Raw genomic sequence first — 17,856 nt, 5'->3', positions numbered from 1 at the left:
CATCTAGTCCAACCATTCTCCTATCACCAATACTACCCACTAAGCTACTAAATCATATCTCGATTTTATATCTCAATCTTATCTCGAAATTGTAACATTCTCTTTCTACACTAGAAGTTTTAAAACTGGCATCTAAAAATGGTTGCATTTTAGAAACTAGTATTTTACAAAAGTAGACAATTTTATAACTAATTCCGTCTGGAGACATTTTTAGAGGTCACCAACCATACCTCAAGGAAATAGGTCACTCTGAATCAGGAAGAAATTCAAAGAGATCCCTATACCAAATCGCTATTTTTACCTTTCTTCAGCCTCTGATATGTTACCTCAAGATATTTTTTCTCTTTGAATTTACTCTCAGGTGGCATCTCAAACTCAGGATGGTCAATCTGCAAAAAGGAGTAAAGGACAAATATCTGGCTATTTCCAGAAACACTAGAAGTGTTAAGACTATGTTAAATAGGCCATGTTTGTCTCTGTGTCACAGCATTTGAAATGTTAATAAATTGCTTGTATGATTCAAAAATGTTCGCTAGGTACTTTTTGTGGATCTATCACATTCTGCAGCTTATTTGCAATCTCATTACAAATCTGTGGTGACTGACATTCAAATATAAACCACACAAATATTTCTACATGAGATGCAAAATTAATAGTACACTAATGTATTAGACACTTAACACTTAAGAGTACTTTAGTAGAGTACTCTGCTCTACTAGCCAGACCTGTGAACATGTGAAGAACCAGACACTTCCACAACAAAGAAGAAATTTACACCAATCAATCAGAAGAGGTGAAAGTAAGCAATCTATTCTTCCTCATCTCCTCATTTCCAGAACTAAGGGGTCTTTTATGCAATAAAATTAAGAAGTTTACAGAAAATTTTATGAAAACTTTCTTCAGAGAAGAACTTGAACAAGCCTGGATCTCATGAACTGTGTTACTGACTCTTTATTCCCAGCACTTCCTGATAATTCTCTTTCTTTAATCCACTCACCTGAATTACATTGGTCTCAGGATCAAAAGGACTAGGTCCCACACGCACTGTGAAAAAGGGAAAGGTGTTGTATCTGCCCATGAGAATCTGAAGAGTTTTATTAAAATCTTTTGCTTTCCCTATGCCTGTGATGTTCCATCCACCAACCTAGAGAAGGGATAGACAGCATGACCATAGGTGAGAAAAACACTTTTTTGATTCTTATTTACAAACACTTTTTTCACTCCTATGAACTCAGTCATTGTGACAAAAGAGAAACAATAGAGCAAATAGCAACAAGGAAACTCCTGAAGATTTCTACATACCCTGCTTTAAAACTACCTGTCACTTTCACTTAAGGAAAGCAATGAATTGCAAGATGACACTGGAGGGGAAAGAGAAAAAAAAAAAAAAAAAGAAAGCTGGTTAATATTCAAGGATCCCCTCTTACTAGTTCAAAAATGGTTTATCCCAATGAATAGGAAGTAAGGCAAAAACGCCAGGGTGCCTGAGTGGATGAACAAGGAGCTCCTGGCCAACCTCAAACACAAAAAGGAAGCCTACAAAGGGTGGAAGCAAAGACAGGTATCCTGGGAGGAATACGGAGACACTGTCCAAATATGCAGGGATGAAGTTAGGAAATCTAAAGCCTTAATGGAATTGAATTTCACCAGGGATATTGAAGACAACAAGAAGGGCTTCTGTAAGTGTATCAGTGAAAAAACAAGGACTAGGAAAGATGTGAGTCTGTTGCTAAATGAGATGCGGAACCTGGTTACACAGGAAATGAAGACAGCTGAGATTCTGAATGCCTTCTTTGCCGAAGTTTTTACTAGCAAGACTAGAAACCCAGGTCACAGAGACAAAGAGGAAAGGCTGGAGCAAGGAAGATGTACCCTTGGTGGAAGACCATCAAGTCAGGAAATATTTTGGCAAACTGGGCATACGGAGTCCATGACCCTTGATAGGATGCACCCACGAATGCTGCAGGAGCTGGCAGTTATTACTGTGAGACCACTCTCAATAACCTTTAATGGATCATGGAGACTGGGAAAAGTACCTGGAAAGCAAACATCACTCCTGTCTGCAAGAAGAGCATAAAGGAGGACCCAGGGAACTGCAGGTTGGTCAACCTCACCTCAGTCCCTGGGAAGGTGATGGAATGGCTAAACTTGGAAATCATTTCCAGGCACATGAAGGAGAAGATCATCTGGAGTAGTCAGCCTGGCTTCACCAAGGGGAAGTCATGCTTGATCAACAAGTTAAGCTTCTGCAATGAAATGACTGCCCTGCTGGGTGGTGGATGAGGGGAGAGTCATTGGGTATTATCTTCCTGCACTTCAATAAGGCTTTTGACACTGTCTCCAAAATAATCCTCATTGACAAGCTATATGAGCTGTATGGGCTGATGAGTGAAATGGATTGAAAACTGGCTGAACAGCCAGGTCCAGAGAGCGGTGATCAGTGGTGCAAAGTCTAGTTGGAGGCCATCAACTAGCAGTGTACTCCAATGGTCCCTTCTGTGTCCAGCCCTGTTCAACATCTTCATTAATGATCTGGCTGATGGGTCCAAGTGTGTCCTCAGCAAGTATGTAGATGACATAACACTGGGAGGAGGGGTTGATTCACCAAAGCATCATGCTGCCATCCACAGAGACCTGGACAGGCTGGTGAAATGGGCTGACAGGAACCTTATAAATTTCAACAAGGGGAAGTGCAAAGTCCTGCACTTTTGGAAGAACAACTGCAGGCACCTGTACATGCCGGGGGACACCCTGCTGGAAAGCTGTAGGGGGTCCTGGTGGCCACCAAGTAGAACATGAGCCAAAAATGTGCTCTTACCACAAGGAAGGTTAATGGTATCCTGGGCTGCATTAGGCAAAGTATCACCAGGTTGAGGGAGGTGTTCCTTCCCCTGTACTCAGCACTAGTGAGGCCACACCTGAAGTATTGTGTCGAGGTACTGGGCTAGTGGGCTCAGCAGTACAAGAGAGACATGGAGCTACTGGGGAGAGTCCAATGAAGGGCCACAGGGATGGCTAAGGGGCTGGAGCATCTCACATAAGGAAAGTCTGAGAGAGCTGGGACTGCTTAGCCTGAAGAGACAAAGGCTCAAAGGGAATCTTATCAATGTATATAAATGTCTGAAGATGGAAAGAGTATAGTCAGGCTCTTTTCAGTGGTGCCCAGTGGCAGGATAAGAGGTAATGGGCACACACTAAAACAGAAGAGATTCTGAACATCAGAAAACATTGTTTTTACTGTGCGGGTGACTGAGCACTGGCACATGTTACCCAGAGACATTGTGGGGTCTCCCTCCTTGGAGATATTCAAAAGTCATCTGGAGAACGTCCTAGGTGCTGGCTGTAGGTGGCCCTGCTTGAGCAGGGGAGTTGGATCAAATGACCTCCAGAGGTCTCTTCCAACCTCAAACATTCTGTGATTCTGTGACAGCGAAAACAAATGATAATTATCAACAGAACAGGGAACACAGGAAAAAAAAAAAAAAGGCAGCGAAGGAGAGAGGGAAGAGGACATATTTTTCTAAAGTTATCCAGGTGAACAAACGGAGATCAGGAATTTAGGGTCCCTCCTCCCTGACAAGCAGATACTCAGGTGGCCTTGCAGTCACTGTTCCTTCTGCTGAAAGTTCCCACATCTGCCTTGGAGACAGGGCATAACTGCAATCTGCTAACAGGAATTCTCCCTGGCACTGGGAGGAACCTCCCAGAACAGCAATAGAAGCATTTTCCTCTTCAGGCAAGTTTTCCTGAAGCCTGGAGTAGTATATGGCTGTCAGATCTTAGACACAAGCATTTCACCCATTTTGCAAGATGTTTCCTGATCTGTAAGTCAAATTGTATTGAACAGAGCTTCTGAGATTAAGTGATCCCTCTTTGCAGTTTTGGTTGTCGAACAGTTGTAAAATGTAAGGTCATGAGGGCAGATTTATGTACCTGATGTCAGAAAGCCAAATCTTTAAACAGCATTCAAATCGAGATTTATCACTTAGAAGTCAGGCTGTGAACCATGAGCTTATTTCAAAACCAGATGCTAGCAAAATTCCACCATGCAGGAACATATGGCCTAAACTTCACTCTTTCCTTTTTTTCCTACAGGAATTATCTTCTGCAGGTAGAAGATGTAGCAGAAACATTCACCTGATTTAGGAGGTCCTTCAATGGTTGATTTCCTTGGGATTCTATCTTTTCGGTATCCATGCAGGAACGATAGAACTGGATTGCTTTCTCTTTAGCTGAGCCTCTTATCTCTAACTGAGGGGCCTCTGAGAAAAAAGAAAAAAAAAAGTATATGAAAAACTGCAAGAGTGATAAAGGTGATAATAAAGAAAGATGGGCAGTATTAGAGCAGAGGAAGGTTGTAAGAAAATATCACCTTGCACTTTCAGAGCAGTTTAGTAAATATATCTACACTTTGCCAAGTAACCCAAAGCAAGAGATTTTCTAGTGTTTGCTATGACTCTTCCTGAGACCAAATATGTGGGTTTTTTTGCATGGAGACTGGAGCACAACAGAAAGTTTGATCATACCTAGGTTTCGGTCCCACATGGAGTCAGGACAAGGTCAGAGTACACATTCAGACATGCACAGAAAAGGGGTCTACTTTTACAAGGCAGTAGGAAAATTGTTTAGCTTCTTGAATTTTGAAGTGTGACTTCCATCTCTTACACTTAGCAAGGAGAACTGAAATGTTTGAAATGCAACTATTTAAATATGACCTCTCAAGAATATATCTGTACCTGTAATAACAGAAAATGAAGAGACTAGACTCAGTCCCTGATAGGAATGATTGTGCTCTCAGTTATAAGTATTCTCAGCTCTGACTCAGGAAGATGCTGAAAGTAACATAACAACCATCTCTCTCTACCTAAAAGCCTTTTCAGGACAAGCCGGTTTTCTTCCAACAATATATCAAAGACGTTTCGTGACTCTTCTGTGGTTCTGCTTGAGTGATTGCCTTCCCAGTTGCCGCAAGCATACTTGTAGAAATCCTGACAGGGATCTACAGTGTCATTCCTAGAATTCAGGAGTCTGGACAACAGAGCAAGCCTCCGCTCAGCTTCACATGATCCTGGACAGAAGTAAACAAGAGAGAACTGAGCAGTGGCAGTGAGAACAACTCCACATACACACACAAAAAAAAGGAGGAGTTATGTGGGACATGCCTTTCCCCTCCCCCCAGATTTATTTTTGGTATAAACTCTTTTGCATACAGACTGTTGAATTCCTTGTAAGTTTTTGCTGAAGATGGAACAATACATGTTCTGTCTTTAACTTCACAGCAAGACTGGCATTGCACTTTGTAAGGGAGATTCTTTAAATAAAAGACAGGTAGTCAGTCCAGAGGTGGTGCCTTCCATTCTGTGTAGGCAGTAACAGGTTGGATTATTCTGCCTTCTCAATGTGCTTTCTCTGAAACAGCACACAGTGATTTGGCCAAATTATAAGAAGCTACTGATTATGTCAACAAATGGAGCAAAAAAAGGACATAGCACAGAGAAAGTAAGGAGATAATTTTAATACACAGAGGGAGATGTTCAAGCATAGGAAACAAACATTTCTCAGAAATGACATTTCTTAGAACAAAAACTTTCTAGTGTTTCTTGTATCCCTCCTTAGATAAAGGGGGATCAACACCCACCTCCCCCCCCCCCCCCCCTCCCTTATCTAAGGTGCTGTGAACCCCTGGGTATGTGTTCCCTTTTTGGGTCAGAGTATCTTGTATCAACATCAGATCAGCTCAATTGTTAAATATGCCATTTGTAAATCAAAGTAAGACTTTCCATTCTGTGGTTTCAGCAGTTCTCATGGGAGGAGATATGCGGAGTGAAAATAAGCAAGATCTAAACTAACTAATATCTTTCCTTGGTCTCTATAATGAATGGTTTCCAACATAAAACAGGGGCTGGAAAGGGTTAGTGACTGTTCCCTCTCGTACTGCCACTGGGCACAACTGAAAAGAGGCTGGCTCCATCCTCTTGACAACCTCCCCTCAGATATTTATATACATTAATGAGGTCTCCCCTCAGTCTTCTCTTTTCCAGGCTAAATTGGCCCCCTTCTTTCAGTGTGTCCTTGTACAACAGGTGTTTCAGTCCTCTAAGCATCTTTGTAGCCCTTCTCTGAACTCGTTCCAGTAGTTCTGCATCCTTATTTTACTGGGGAGCCCAGACTAGACTTATTAAGTCAGGGATGGAGAAGTGGATGAGGAGCTAAAAATCTCAAATTCTGCACCAGTTTCCTGAAAGTTACTACAGGGTCATAGAACCTGGAGACCAGGACAAGGAGACTCAAGAACATCTTGACAATATAATGCTGCTGTCCTACCAAGCTGAATCCAGGCTTATTAAATGGCAGGCAGAGGAGGAGGAGGAGTGTGGGGATATATCCCTGCTGTGACACAAGGAGGAGGCAGAAGAATGTACCTTTTTCACAACTGGTGTCTTTTTATGTTTCTTCAAGATTCTGAAAGTCTGATTCTTAAACAAATGCTAAGCCTAATGAGCATTGGAGGCAGATAGGAGAGGAAGGGGACTTACAAATAGATTGTATGAGGAAGCAGGGAAAAGGATATCCCATATTATACCTAGACCACAAGTCATCATGATATAGGTGATAAGTAATGTAAAACCAAGGAGAGTACTGAGAAGAAGTGCACACAGAAGTAGGCTTTTCCCTTGAAGACATCGTTCCTTCTTTGCACCTGTTCTCAACTCCTGGTCACAGGTCTGAGGAGAGAAAAATGAGACAAACAGAAACAAATGAAGAAAGAAACATTTGTGTTAAAGTTAGCACTGGTCATATATCTACTATAAAATCTACTATATCTACTAGAAAATCACTCACGGGACTAGTGACAGAATACTAACAGTGGTCCCAGTCATCTAAGGAGTTTGTTCCCAGGGGCTTTCTCACCTCTTTCATATCCCTTTCTTTTCCAGCTACAGCTTTTCCACAGTGTTATTAAACACACATCTAAACACCGGCTTGCCATGAGGCAGCCTACCCTCCCATAGTTTCTTTTGTTTTATGGAATCATCTTGCATATGCCTCCTGAAAGTAACAAAGCCTTTTTAAGCCCATAAAGCTAACAACAGGATGGCTAGGTGTGGTGGTTTTACCCACTTGGGTGGCTGAACTCCATCCCAACCTCTCTCTCACTCCCCCTCCTCAAAATGGAAGGGGGAGAAAATATGATGAAAAGGGCTCAAGGGTTGAGATGAGGACAGGGAGATTGCTCAACAATTGTCATCACAGGCAAAACAAACCCAGCATAGAGAGACTAATGTAATGTATTGCCTATTACTAACAGACTGGAACACTGAGAAACTAAAAGCAAGCTGAAAACACCTTCCCCCCATCCACCCTCTTCTACGTCCTCTCCCCAGACAGTGCAGGGGGATGCATAATGGGGGCTGCAGTCAGTCCATAATGCTTTGTCCCCACTGCTCCTTCACATTCAATCTCTGCCCCTGCACCAGCATGGAGTCCCTCCCACAGGATTCTGTCCTTCCTGAACTGATCCTGTGTGGGCTTCCTACAAGCAGCAGCTCTTCAAGAACTGCTCCAATACGGGTCTGTACCATGGGGTCCATCCTTCAGGAGCAAACTGCTCCAACATGGGTCCCCCACAGTCAGCAGCTCCTGCCAGACCATCTGCTCATGTGTGGGCTCCTCTCAACGGGCTGCAGCTCCGGCTCAGACTCTGCTCTGGCAGGGGTTCTCCTTAGGCTCTCCTTCAGGTCAGATCCATGTGCTCCATCATGGGGTCCTCCACGGGCTGCAGCATAGAGATCTGCTCTGTTGCACTATACCGTGGGCTGCATGGGAACATCCAGCTCTATCATGATCTTCTCCACAGGCCACAGGGAACTATTGCTCTGGTGCCTGGAGCATCTGCTCTCCCTCTTTCTTCACTGACCTTGGTGTCTATAGGGTTGTTTCTCTCTCCTCGCTCTCCCAATGGCTGTTGTGCAGTGGGTTTTTCACTTTCTTAAAACTGCTCTCACAGAGGTGCAAATAAGATTGCTTATTAGCTTGGCTCTGGCCAGTGGTGGGTCCCTTTTGGAGCTGGCTAAAACTGGCCCTTCTCTAAATGGGGCAACTTCTGGACTCTTCTCACAGAGGCCACCTCTGCAGCCTCCCTGCTACCAAAACCTTGCCACATAAACCCAACACACTAGGACTAGTGGCTCTTTAACCTGTTTGCCAACTTGAGCGCTAATTTCAACATGAGCACTAATCTCTTCTCAAGTAAGAGCTTCTGAACCCTAAGCCCTGTAGTCAAGTTCAAATGAGAGAGATTTGTCTCATTCTAAAAAGTGCAGTATGCTGTAAGTCACAGGGAAGATCTTTAATACAGACTGTTTACATCTCACTTAAATTCGGTTGTATTTGCAATTTAGTCAGTGGAAAAGGTTAGGCATGTTATGAGTACTGCTTCTATTTCAAACATGTCTTAAGATAAACTGAAGCATTCTCCAAAGATACAGGTCTTTTTCTCCATTGACTGCAAAGGAAGCCACATGACTATGTCAGGCTACACTTCTAAATTCCACCTGGGTAAAGTTACGTAAAGTTACCTTTGCTGTGTGTGTTCACTGCTTCTACCTACTTTGGTGTGCATGAACATGGACAAGAACAGTAGGTTACAGCATACCACAAGGGAACAGACATGGGAATGGATGCTGGTAGTCTAAAAAAGAAGAAAAAGAACTGAAAAAATGAAAAGTAGAATGATTGAAAAGAATATACAGAGTGAAAAAGGAGGCAGAAGGGGAAAAAAAAAAAAAAAGCAGAAGATAAAGGAAAACCTGAGACTAAGAGTATAATGAGGAAATAGTATAGCAAATAAGGAGTAAACCTAGTCTTGAAAGCTGAAGGACATGCTAGTCTGAAATTCTTACATGTCGTTTTTAGGACCCGGCTTGCACTTCCCCCACCACAGTTCCAACTTAGTTCCCTGTGCTCAGGCCTGCCTCTCCAATGAAATAAAGTTGTTTGAGAAATCTTGACAGAGAAAGCTAGAAGAAACCTCGGTGGAGGTGCCCACTGAATGCCACTGAGTGCCTTCGGTGGGAGCTGCTTTTTGCAGCTTTCATGTATGATCTTCATCTCAGCTATGCTTCAGCAGCATTATAGCCCCACCTATGGCTGGCCATGTACCCCATTGATCTGAACCCTGACCTGCAGACTTGATTGTGCAGGTTTGACCTTGGACTTGCCTCCTCACGATGGACTTACCTTGCAATCTAGACTCTTGGTTGACCCTGGCTACTGGCACCAAGCTTGCCTTACTCCTTTCATTCCCATACTGTGGGTTTGCACCCTTTGCTGGTAAGGCCAGTACTTCTTGCTTGTCTCATCATGGCTCCCAGCTTACAGAATTCTTCCTTGTTTGCCCTTTCTGCTCACTTACATGGAGCAACTAAAGATTACATTAAAGTGCATTAATCACCATGCTTACTATGCAAAAACAAACAAAAAAACAAATATCAGAAAACGTGTATCTTTACAAAAATAACAAAACCCTACAAGAAGTAGGCATATACTTCACAACATAGGCCCCTTCCCCTGAGGAAAGGCTAAGGAAATGAACAGCCTGCTGTTAACCATCTTAGTAAATCACCTCCAGAAATATACTTCTGGAGTATGTTTGGACACTGTGGTGGTGATTTCTGCATAAAAACATTAACAGAACAGAAAATATAGAAAGAAACAGAAAACAAACAAATAAAATAACAACAACAAAACAACAAAACAGACCCTATTATTTGATATATTTCAAATGTCCATTTATTCAGTCAGTAACATTGACTTCTCAAAAGCAGCTTATTTGACAGCTGTAACAAGGGTTAAATGCCTAACTACTTTTATCCCTTTATAATTCTTTTCTGATGACTTCTTAAGACAGGATACAGGATAACTAAGCAGAGAGCAAGTGCATACAAGTGAATCCTGGCATTAAAAGGTGCAAAATACAAAACATGAACATACTGGCAAAGCATAGTGTAGGAAATATAAAAGAGGAAATCTAAATTCCTTTCAAATGCCCCTGTAGTAAAACACTTTAGCTTTTACTCTCCAAGTACAGAAGAAGTGAGGGAAGTGAGCAAAAGAAAATTTGCTTTGCTGAAAGGAAAAAGAAAATCCAAGCCCTTGTCTCTCACCATCTAGGAAAGAGTGAACTATTTATATTCACTATGCTCTAGAATTTTCTGGAATTCTGGAATACTTCTTGTCTTTAACACAGAAAATCTGTCCTATACCTATAACAAAATGATTAGCATTTTGTAGTTCTTTAGTCTCACATTATTAGAGGATAACTATTTCTCTCTTTTGAGTGTTAATTATGCTATTTAGTACTCAAAAGAGAGAAACAGATATCCTCTGATAACATGCAGATACTAATGAATCTGAGAAATCAATACTCAAGACCAAAGTATTTGTTAACAGTAGATCTACGTCAGTCCTATAAATTACGTTCCTTTTGAAATAGAAAATGTCACAAATAACCACTTTTCTTTAAAACCTGTAAGAAAACTCGACTGTCCCCCTCAAGACTCCAGCGTGAAACAACTAGAGAATTGCACATATACCAGGAAGAGAATAGCAGAATATTGCAAAGCACAAAAAAAAAAAAAAAAAGAGAGGGAGAGGGAGAGGGAGAGGGAGAGGGAGAGGGAGAGGGAGAGGGAGAGGGAGAGGGAGAGGGAGAGGGAGAGGGAGAGGGAGAGGGAGAGGGAGAGGGAGAGGGAGAGGGAGAGGGAGAGGGAGAGGGAGAGGGAGAGGGAGAGGGAGAGGGAGAGGGAGAGGGAGAGGGAGAGGAGAGGAGAGGAGAGGAGAGGAGAGGAGAGGAGAGGAGAGGAGAGGAGAGGAGAGGAGAGGAGAGGAGAGGAGAGGAGAGGAGAGGAGAGGAGAGGAGAGGAGAGGAGAGGAGAGGAGAGGAGAGGAGAGGAGAGGAGAGGAGAGGAGAGGAGAGGAGAGGAGAGGAGAGGAGAGGAGAGGAGAGGAGAGGAGAGGAGAGGAGAGGAGAGGAGAGGAGAGGAGAGGAGAGGAGAGGAGAGGAGAGGAGAGGAGAGGAGAGGAGAGGAGAGGAGAGGAGAGGAGAGGAGAGGAGAGGAGAGGAGAGGAGAGGAGAGGAGAGGAGAGGAGAGGAGAGGAGAGGAGAGGAGAGGAGAGGAGAGGAGAGGAGAGGAGAGGAGAGGAGAGGAGAGGAGAGGAGAGGAGAGGAGAGGAGAGGAGAGGAGAGGAGAGGAGAGGAGAGGAGAGGAGAGGAGAGGAGAGGAGAGGAGAGGAGAGGAGAGGAGAGGAGAGGAGAGGAGAGGAGAGGAGAGGAGAGGAGAGGAGAGGAGAGGAGAGGAGAGGAGAGGAGAGTTGGAAGGAACCTAGAAAGATAATTGAGTCCAACTGCTTGATCACTTCAAGGCTAACCAAAATTTAAAGCATATTATTGTGGGCATTATCCAAATGCGTCTTGAACATTGCCGAGGGAAATTGAAATTGGTTGTGTACCTCTAGGTTAAAAACTGGAGTCTAAGATCTATGTTATCACAGAATTGTAGAATCATATGATTCTATGATTATACTTCTCTGTTAGAAACTGGATTTTAAGGTCTACATTATGTGAGCCATAAGGATAAAAAAATTTCTTTAAGCACCTCACCTTCCCTAAGGAATGTCTCTCTAATCTGGCCTCTGTTACTGGGGCTGGTTTTGACATTGTGAAACTTAAAGTGAAATATAAAGTCCATCCTAATTCAGTGATCCTTGGCAAGAAAGTGTGGATTTAACTAGATGGAACTGGAAATGGGCTATACAAACTCCCAGGGCACAGGATGCAGGAACGTTACAAAGCACGCAGGAAGTAGAAGCATTTTATGTGGTATATTTGAGGTTTGGTTGCATCACCCAACATGCCCCATATAAAGAGACAAGTGAATGGCCTGAAGAAGCCTGTGCAAGAGGATAAAGAGCCTTTAATCTCTGACAGAGCTCTTACATATGGACCTCATTTGAGTGAGTGAGAAGTATGATTAGTAATTGCATGAAGTTGAAGATAAATTTCCACTACGGTTTCAGTTCTTTCACGCTTTTCTTTGATGAACGTACAAGTGCTTAAATTTAAATGGCTTCACTGTAGCTAAGTGAGAACAAATGCCTGTAAAATCACTATAAGCAGACTTCTAATCGTCCTTGGTTATAAAATAAACAACGTTGAAAATATGTACTACACAAATTACCCCATTTGAATGAGAGCATGCTAGCAGAATCCTGACAGGTACTGGGTAACATTAAAGAAAAAACAGTTTGATGCAATTAAATCAGCCAAAAAATTTGATTTTTCTTCAGCATCTCCTTCTTTCTCTTTGCAAGACATCTCGAAGTCTGCAGAGGTTGATGTTCCTCTGCCCAATTCTCCCCCATCTCTTATTTCCCCAGTGTTTAGTACTGCTGTAGAAAAAGATGACTGTAACTTTGAGGAAAATTAAAATCATTAAAATAAAGAGACCAAAAGTAGGGAGAATTGGAGCTATTTTTCATAAATGTTTACCAGATGATTTAAGGGTATTGTTTATCAGCCAGTAGACTATTCAAGAATTACTGACTTCAACTGTTGCCCAAATTGTCTATATCACATTAGTTAAGTGGATGATGTTTTCAAACTAATGCCTTAAAACTAATTTAGCATTTTCTTAAATTTGTCTTTTGTCAGCAAATCATTTAAACACATAAGTTGAGCACACTGAATGGCATTTGAGAAATAATGTTTTAGACTGCGTTCAAAGTATCCTACCTCCTAACATGAGAAACTAAACAGAAAGTGTGTTGAATTATATTCTGAACTACTAAAAGTCAGAAACATAACAAAGGCTGATAACTATTTGAAATTGTGATTGTTGGCTGATCTCCATCACACAGTAATACAAGAATGGATATACAAACCAAACTTTTCTGCAAATTCTTTAGCTAGAAAAATGCAGATGAGATAAAGTGAACAACCATTTGCAATAAAAACATATCTCTTACAACACTGAACAGTTTTCAACATAACAAAATATGTTTCTTTTTAATATAATCTAGTTACATATAAAATAAAAAAATTTTATGTAATAAAAATTACATAAAAAATATTACTATCACTACTATATATGAATGTTTTGTACCTTTTAGCAACTCTCAGCTAACAGCTCGGTTAGTAATTTGTCTATAAATATCCAGTTAACACTCTACTAATCATTTCTGTGAGATGTAAAACCAGAAAAAGGACACCACACTGCATGGGGAGCAATTAGCCATTTTCGTGTTCAGAAAGCTATGCCACATTTACCCACAACTTGTTGAGGAAAAAAAAAAAAAAAAAAGCACATTTCTGCATAAGTGCTTTCTGAAAATAATTTGTTTGTTGAAAAATAAGGATACAACAAAAGAAGCAAATAATCAGCTTATTAATATTTATTGCCAGGGCTTCAGACAGGTCTGAATAGAGACTTGGAATGGCAGTTAGGATGACTAACAGGAAGAGCAAGAATCCCTAAATCCTCACACCATACCCCACCACATCAGTAATTCTGAGACCTGGGCAAGACCCTTCTGGATACAAAGTCTCAAATCTCAATTACTCCAGTACCCTAGGGCAGTAATAATAAGACGAGCTGCTGTGACAGGGAAAGAAAATAAGACAAACCTTCCTTACCTCTGGAACAGTCTTCATTTTTGTCACTGAGCTGGCTTTGCCTCTGTAGTTACCGCAGTTGTCAACTCTGTTTACTTGTTTACTATCAGTCTTCTGTGCTCATGGCACACTACTGAGTTCGGAGACAATCTCTTCTTCCCAGCTTGGCTGATTGCTGTGGGGAGGAGAAAAGCAAGGAAAAGCTCTGAGAAAAACACCCTTAAAGAAAATGGGAGGGAGGGAAATGGATATATTTCTGCAAACTCTCCACCCACCTTCTCTTCCTAACACCCCTGTTTCTCATAAAACTAGCTTTATTGTTCCCTTCTGCATCTCCCTGCAACCCAAGGTCTTTCTCTCTTCTGGCACTATACTGAAATCTATTTGAAAAGAAGTATGTGATTCTGTCTCCTCCAGCCTCTTCTCAACTATTTGCTTCTTTTCTCTCCAACGGCCTTACTATCCTACCCACCCAACAAGCCTGTTTTGGTCTGATATTTTCACTGCTTCTAGCCTGTTTCAACCTGATGCTCTGTGGCCTAGAGACCTCTGTCTATTGCAAGATTCCGTGGGATATGGATCCTATTGTTCCTCCTCTCCCAAAAGGAAGGCTGACATGCTGCCTTTTTTTTTTTCTCTGTCTCATCTCCATCTAAGTTCATTCAAGGCATGAACAGAAATCCGCTTCTGGTTCTTTCTCTTTTGGATTAAGAGGCATAAAATAAATAAATAAATAGATAGATAGATAAATAGACAAACAGATAAATAAATAAATAAATAGATTGTTACTGACTCTATTTACAATTGAATGTTGCTTCTCAGGTGATGGCAGCCTGTGCTTCTTTGCTTCCTTATGAATGTATATTGAAGAGATTAAGGCACACGGTTAATTTACTTTGAGTAATGAAAACAAGGATCACTTCCCTGAGACATTAAAAACAGAGTAATGGAAGTTGGGAGCTGAGACCTGATCAAGTGGATTCTGGGATTTGAGAGGGATGGTGGAGATGAGTTTGGTGTCAGCTTCCAAAATGACCGAAGCAAGCAGAACACTGGGACAGGACAGTTTACCTCCCTACCTTGTGAGTATCTCAGGGGAATACAGTGTTTTGGTTCACTAGTTTGGAAATAAACAGATATCTGTTCAGCTGTTCAGAGCTTCCCAAAATTTTGGGAAGCTCTCCTAAAATCCAAATCTTCTTCCCACCACCAATCGAATTTTAATCCGTATTCCAGTAGTGCTGAAACTTTGTATATACTGTGACAAAAACACTTGTTATATGTCTGAGACCAGTTACATATACCCAGTTCTTTCTACCTCTGAGGTCACTAGTAGTTATATATTTCTATATTTAATTAACATCTCTAAATACTGTAAAAATTATTGTATACAACAAAAAAGATCCTTACTGACCTTTCTTTCCTTGTAATAGGTCACCACCCTTCAGCTTAACTTCAGACTCCAATTTGAAATACTTCTTGCGTAAGTGATTGAGATTTGTCTTATTGGAAGCTATAAGACATCATTTTTTGTAGTCACAATTCCTACATCACTGGAATGAGCGTTTCTGTGATTCAAACTATCCAATATATGCAAAGGTGCTTCGTTCATGATGGCCTAAAGTAATTTACAGCTAGTCAGACCCCAAATCTTTATGCAAACTGAGAAATGTAAATATGTAAAAAAAAAATAAAATAAAATAAAAAAATTGTAATCCTTTTTTTCAATACATCTTTAAGTCTTTTGTATGTTTTTGTATTTTCTGCCACTTTTGCCTTTGTGCCTTTTCTACTCTTCTCTACTTTAAATCTTTTCTCACAACAGCTATAGCTCTAGTAGTCTTTCACAAACATTTTTCAGTAGTTGAACTAATACTGCGTACAAAGAAATGGTATGAATATGTGTGTAGGGACCTGACTAGTTTTAACTGCAAGTGATCTTACAGTGGAGATATCTTTGTGAATTGACGGAACAAATTCTTTCACAGCAATATACAGTTTATTTATCTGCTTTACCTATGTGTCTGAACTCTTTCATCTTCATAATTATGCCATCCAACAGCTCCCAAGCTTTAAGTATTGAAGGTATCTTAACTTGTACTTTCTCTAATGAACACTATCTAAGCTTTATAAATTCTCTAGGCATGGAATTTATTGCCTTTTTAGTATACAATGGCTATGATCATGTAGAACACAACATAATTTAAATTAAAACAGGTAAAATCTTGGCTGAAGTATTAAGTTTTAAAACATAATGTAAGAAGACCAAAAAAAGCCTCTTTGTCGGTATGCTAAAGCAATACGACTGCAGTTTCCTAGTTTCATAAGCTGGTATCTTTTACACAGATCCTCTGTTTCTTTGTGGTTAAATGTGATTTTAACACATAAATTAAGAAAATTCTACATTGGTATTGCCACACCATATGGATCCTCCCATATACACTATCTAAAAATACTTTGAAAGTACATGTATGTATGAACATTCCCACACTTCGTAAATTAATCAAGACACATCTTGAAAAGCAGTAGGATTAAAACTTCATTGTCAGTACGGATAGAATATTTCAGGAAGTGGTGCTACTATTTCAGAGAAGAGTACTGGTCTTTGAATCCCAGGGCCATTTTCATTGGCCCTGGGATGCTGAGAAAGCTGTCTTGCAAGAAGGAGAGGAGAGGAGAGGAGAGGAGAGGAGAGGAGAGGAGAGGAGAGGAGAGGAGAGGAGAGGAGAGGAGAGGAGAGGAGAGGAGAGGAGAGGAGAGGAGAGGAGAGGAGAGGAGAGGAGAGGAGAGGAGAGGAGAGGAGAGGAGAGGAGAGGAGAGGAGAGGAGAGGAGAGGAGAGGAGAGGAGAGGAGAGGAGAGGAGAGGAGAGGAGAGGAGAGGAGAGGAGAGGAGAGGAGAGGAGAGGAGAGGAGAGGAGAGGAGAGGAGAGGAGAGGAGAGGAGAGGAGAGGAGAGGAGAGGAGAGGAGAGGAGAGGAGAGGAGAGGAGAGGAGAGGAGAGGAGAGGAGAGGAGAGGAGAGGAGAGGAGAGGAGAGGAGAGGGGAGGAGAGGAGAGGGGAGGAGAGGAGAGGGGAGGAGAGGGGAGGGGAGGAGACGACAGGGGAGGAGACGAGAGGGGAGGAGACGAGAGGGGAGGGGAGGGGAGGGGAGGGGAGGGGAGGGGAGGGGAGGGGAGGGGAGGGGAGGGGAGGGGAGGGGAGGGGAGGGGAGGGGAGGGGAGGGGAGGGGAGGGGAGGGGAGGGAAGGGGAGGGGAGGGGAGGGGAGGGGAGGGGAGGGGAGGGGAGGGGAGGGGAGGGGAGCTGAAAGGCACCTAGAAATATAATTGAGTTCCAACTGCCTGACAGCTTCAGTTCCCTTGTGTCCTAATGTTGGTTAACAGGGAGAAGAGACCAGCACCACCCTCTGTGCTTCCCTTGCTCAGCAAGCTGTAGAGAGCAATGAGGTGGCCTGTTAGCCTTCTTTTCTCCAGACTAGACAAATCAAGTGTCCTCAGCCTCTCTTCATAGAACTTGCCTTCCAGCCCCTTTACCAGTTTTGTTGCCCTCCTCATTCAACTATCTTACTATCCTTTTTATATTGTAGAGACCAGAACTGCACAAAATATTCAAGCTGAGTCCACACCAATGCTAAACACAGCATAAGAATCATCTCTTTTGACTGGCGGGCTATGCTGTGGTTAAGGCACCCCAAAATGCAGTTTGTTCTCTTGGCTGCCAGGGTGCAGTGATGCCTCGCGTTAAGCCTACTGTCAACCAGCACTCCCAAATCCCTTTCTGCTGAGCTGCTCTCTAGCCACTCTTCTTTCAGCCTGTACCTGTGTCCAACATTACTCAGTCCCAGGTGCAGAACCCAGCATTTTCCTTTGTTGACCTTCATGCCGTTGCCAATTGCCCAGTCCTCCAACCTTTCTAGATCTCTCTGCAAGGCCTTCCAGCCTTCCAAAGAGTCAATAGCCCCTCCCAGTCTAGTGTCATCAGTGAACTTGCTGAGGCTGCATTCAACTTCTGCATCCAGGTCATTGATTAAAATGTTGAACAGGCCCTAGAATTGGGCCCTGGGGAACACCACAGGTGACTGGCCATCAGACAGATTACAGGCTGCCACACTGTGAGCTCCACTGTTCAGCCAGTTCATCATTCACCATATTATGAAACTGTTCGTTTCAGAGTTGGAGAATTCTCCT

General features: G+C 42.3%; 1 protein-coding gene across 3 annotated transcripts in view; it reads right to left on the bottom strand.

Moving 5' to 3' along the window:
* Window positions 1-17,856, bottom strand: part of KEL (Kell metallo-endopeptidase (Kell blood group)) — a 42,239-nt gene that overhangs the window by 14,385 nt on the left and 9,998 nt on the right. Inside the window, exons 2-7 of one of the 3 annotated variants that reach the window (XM_080586226.1) lie at window positions 13,694-13,847; window positions 6,658-6,725; window positions 4,865-5,068; window positions 4,138-4,262; window positions 998-1,144; window positions 327-389 (exon numbers count right to left, since the gene is read on the bottom strand). In XM_080586226.1, coding sequence (XP_080442352.1) covers window positions 327-389; window positions 998-1,144; window positions 4,138-4,197 — 270 coding nt within the window. In that variant the 5' untranslated portion in view covers window positions 4,198-4,262; window positions 4,865-5,068; window positions 6,658-6,725; window positions 13,694-13,847. Of the gene's footprint in view, window positions 1-326; window positions 390-997; window positions 1,145-4,137; window positions 4,263-4,864; window positions 5,069-6,583; window positions 6,726-7,580; window positions 8,568-13,693; window positions 13,848-17,856 lie in introns of those variants that run through there. The other 2 variants (XM_080586224.1, XM_080586225.1) reach the window with 2 other exon arrangements.

This window comes from Anser brachyrhynchus (genome assembly GCF_964034855.1).
Source record: "Anser brachyrhynchus genome assembly, chromosome: 1".
Taxonomy (NCBI): Eukaryota; Metazoa; Chordata; class Aves; order Anseriformes; family Anatidae; genus Anser; species Anser brachyrhynchus.
The sequence above is the reverse complement of the archived record's forward strand: the minus strand, read 5'-3'. Positions and strand labels throughout refer to the sequence as shown.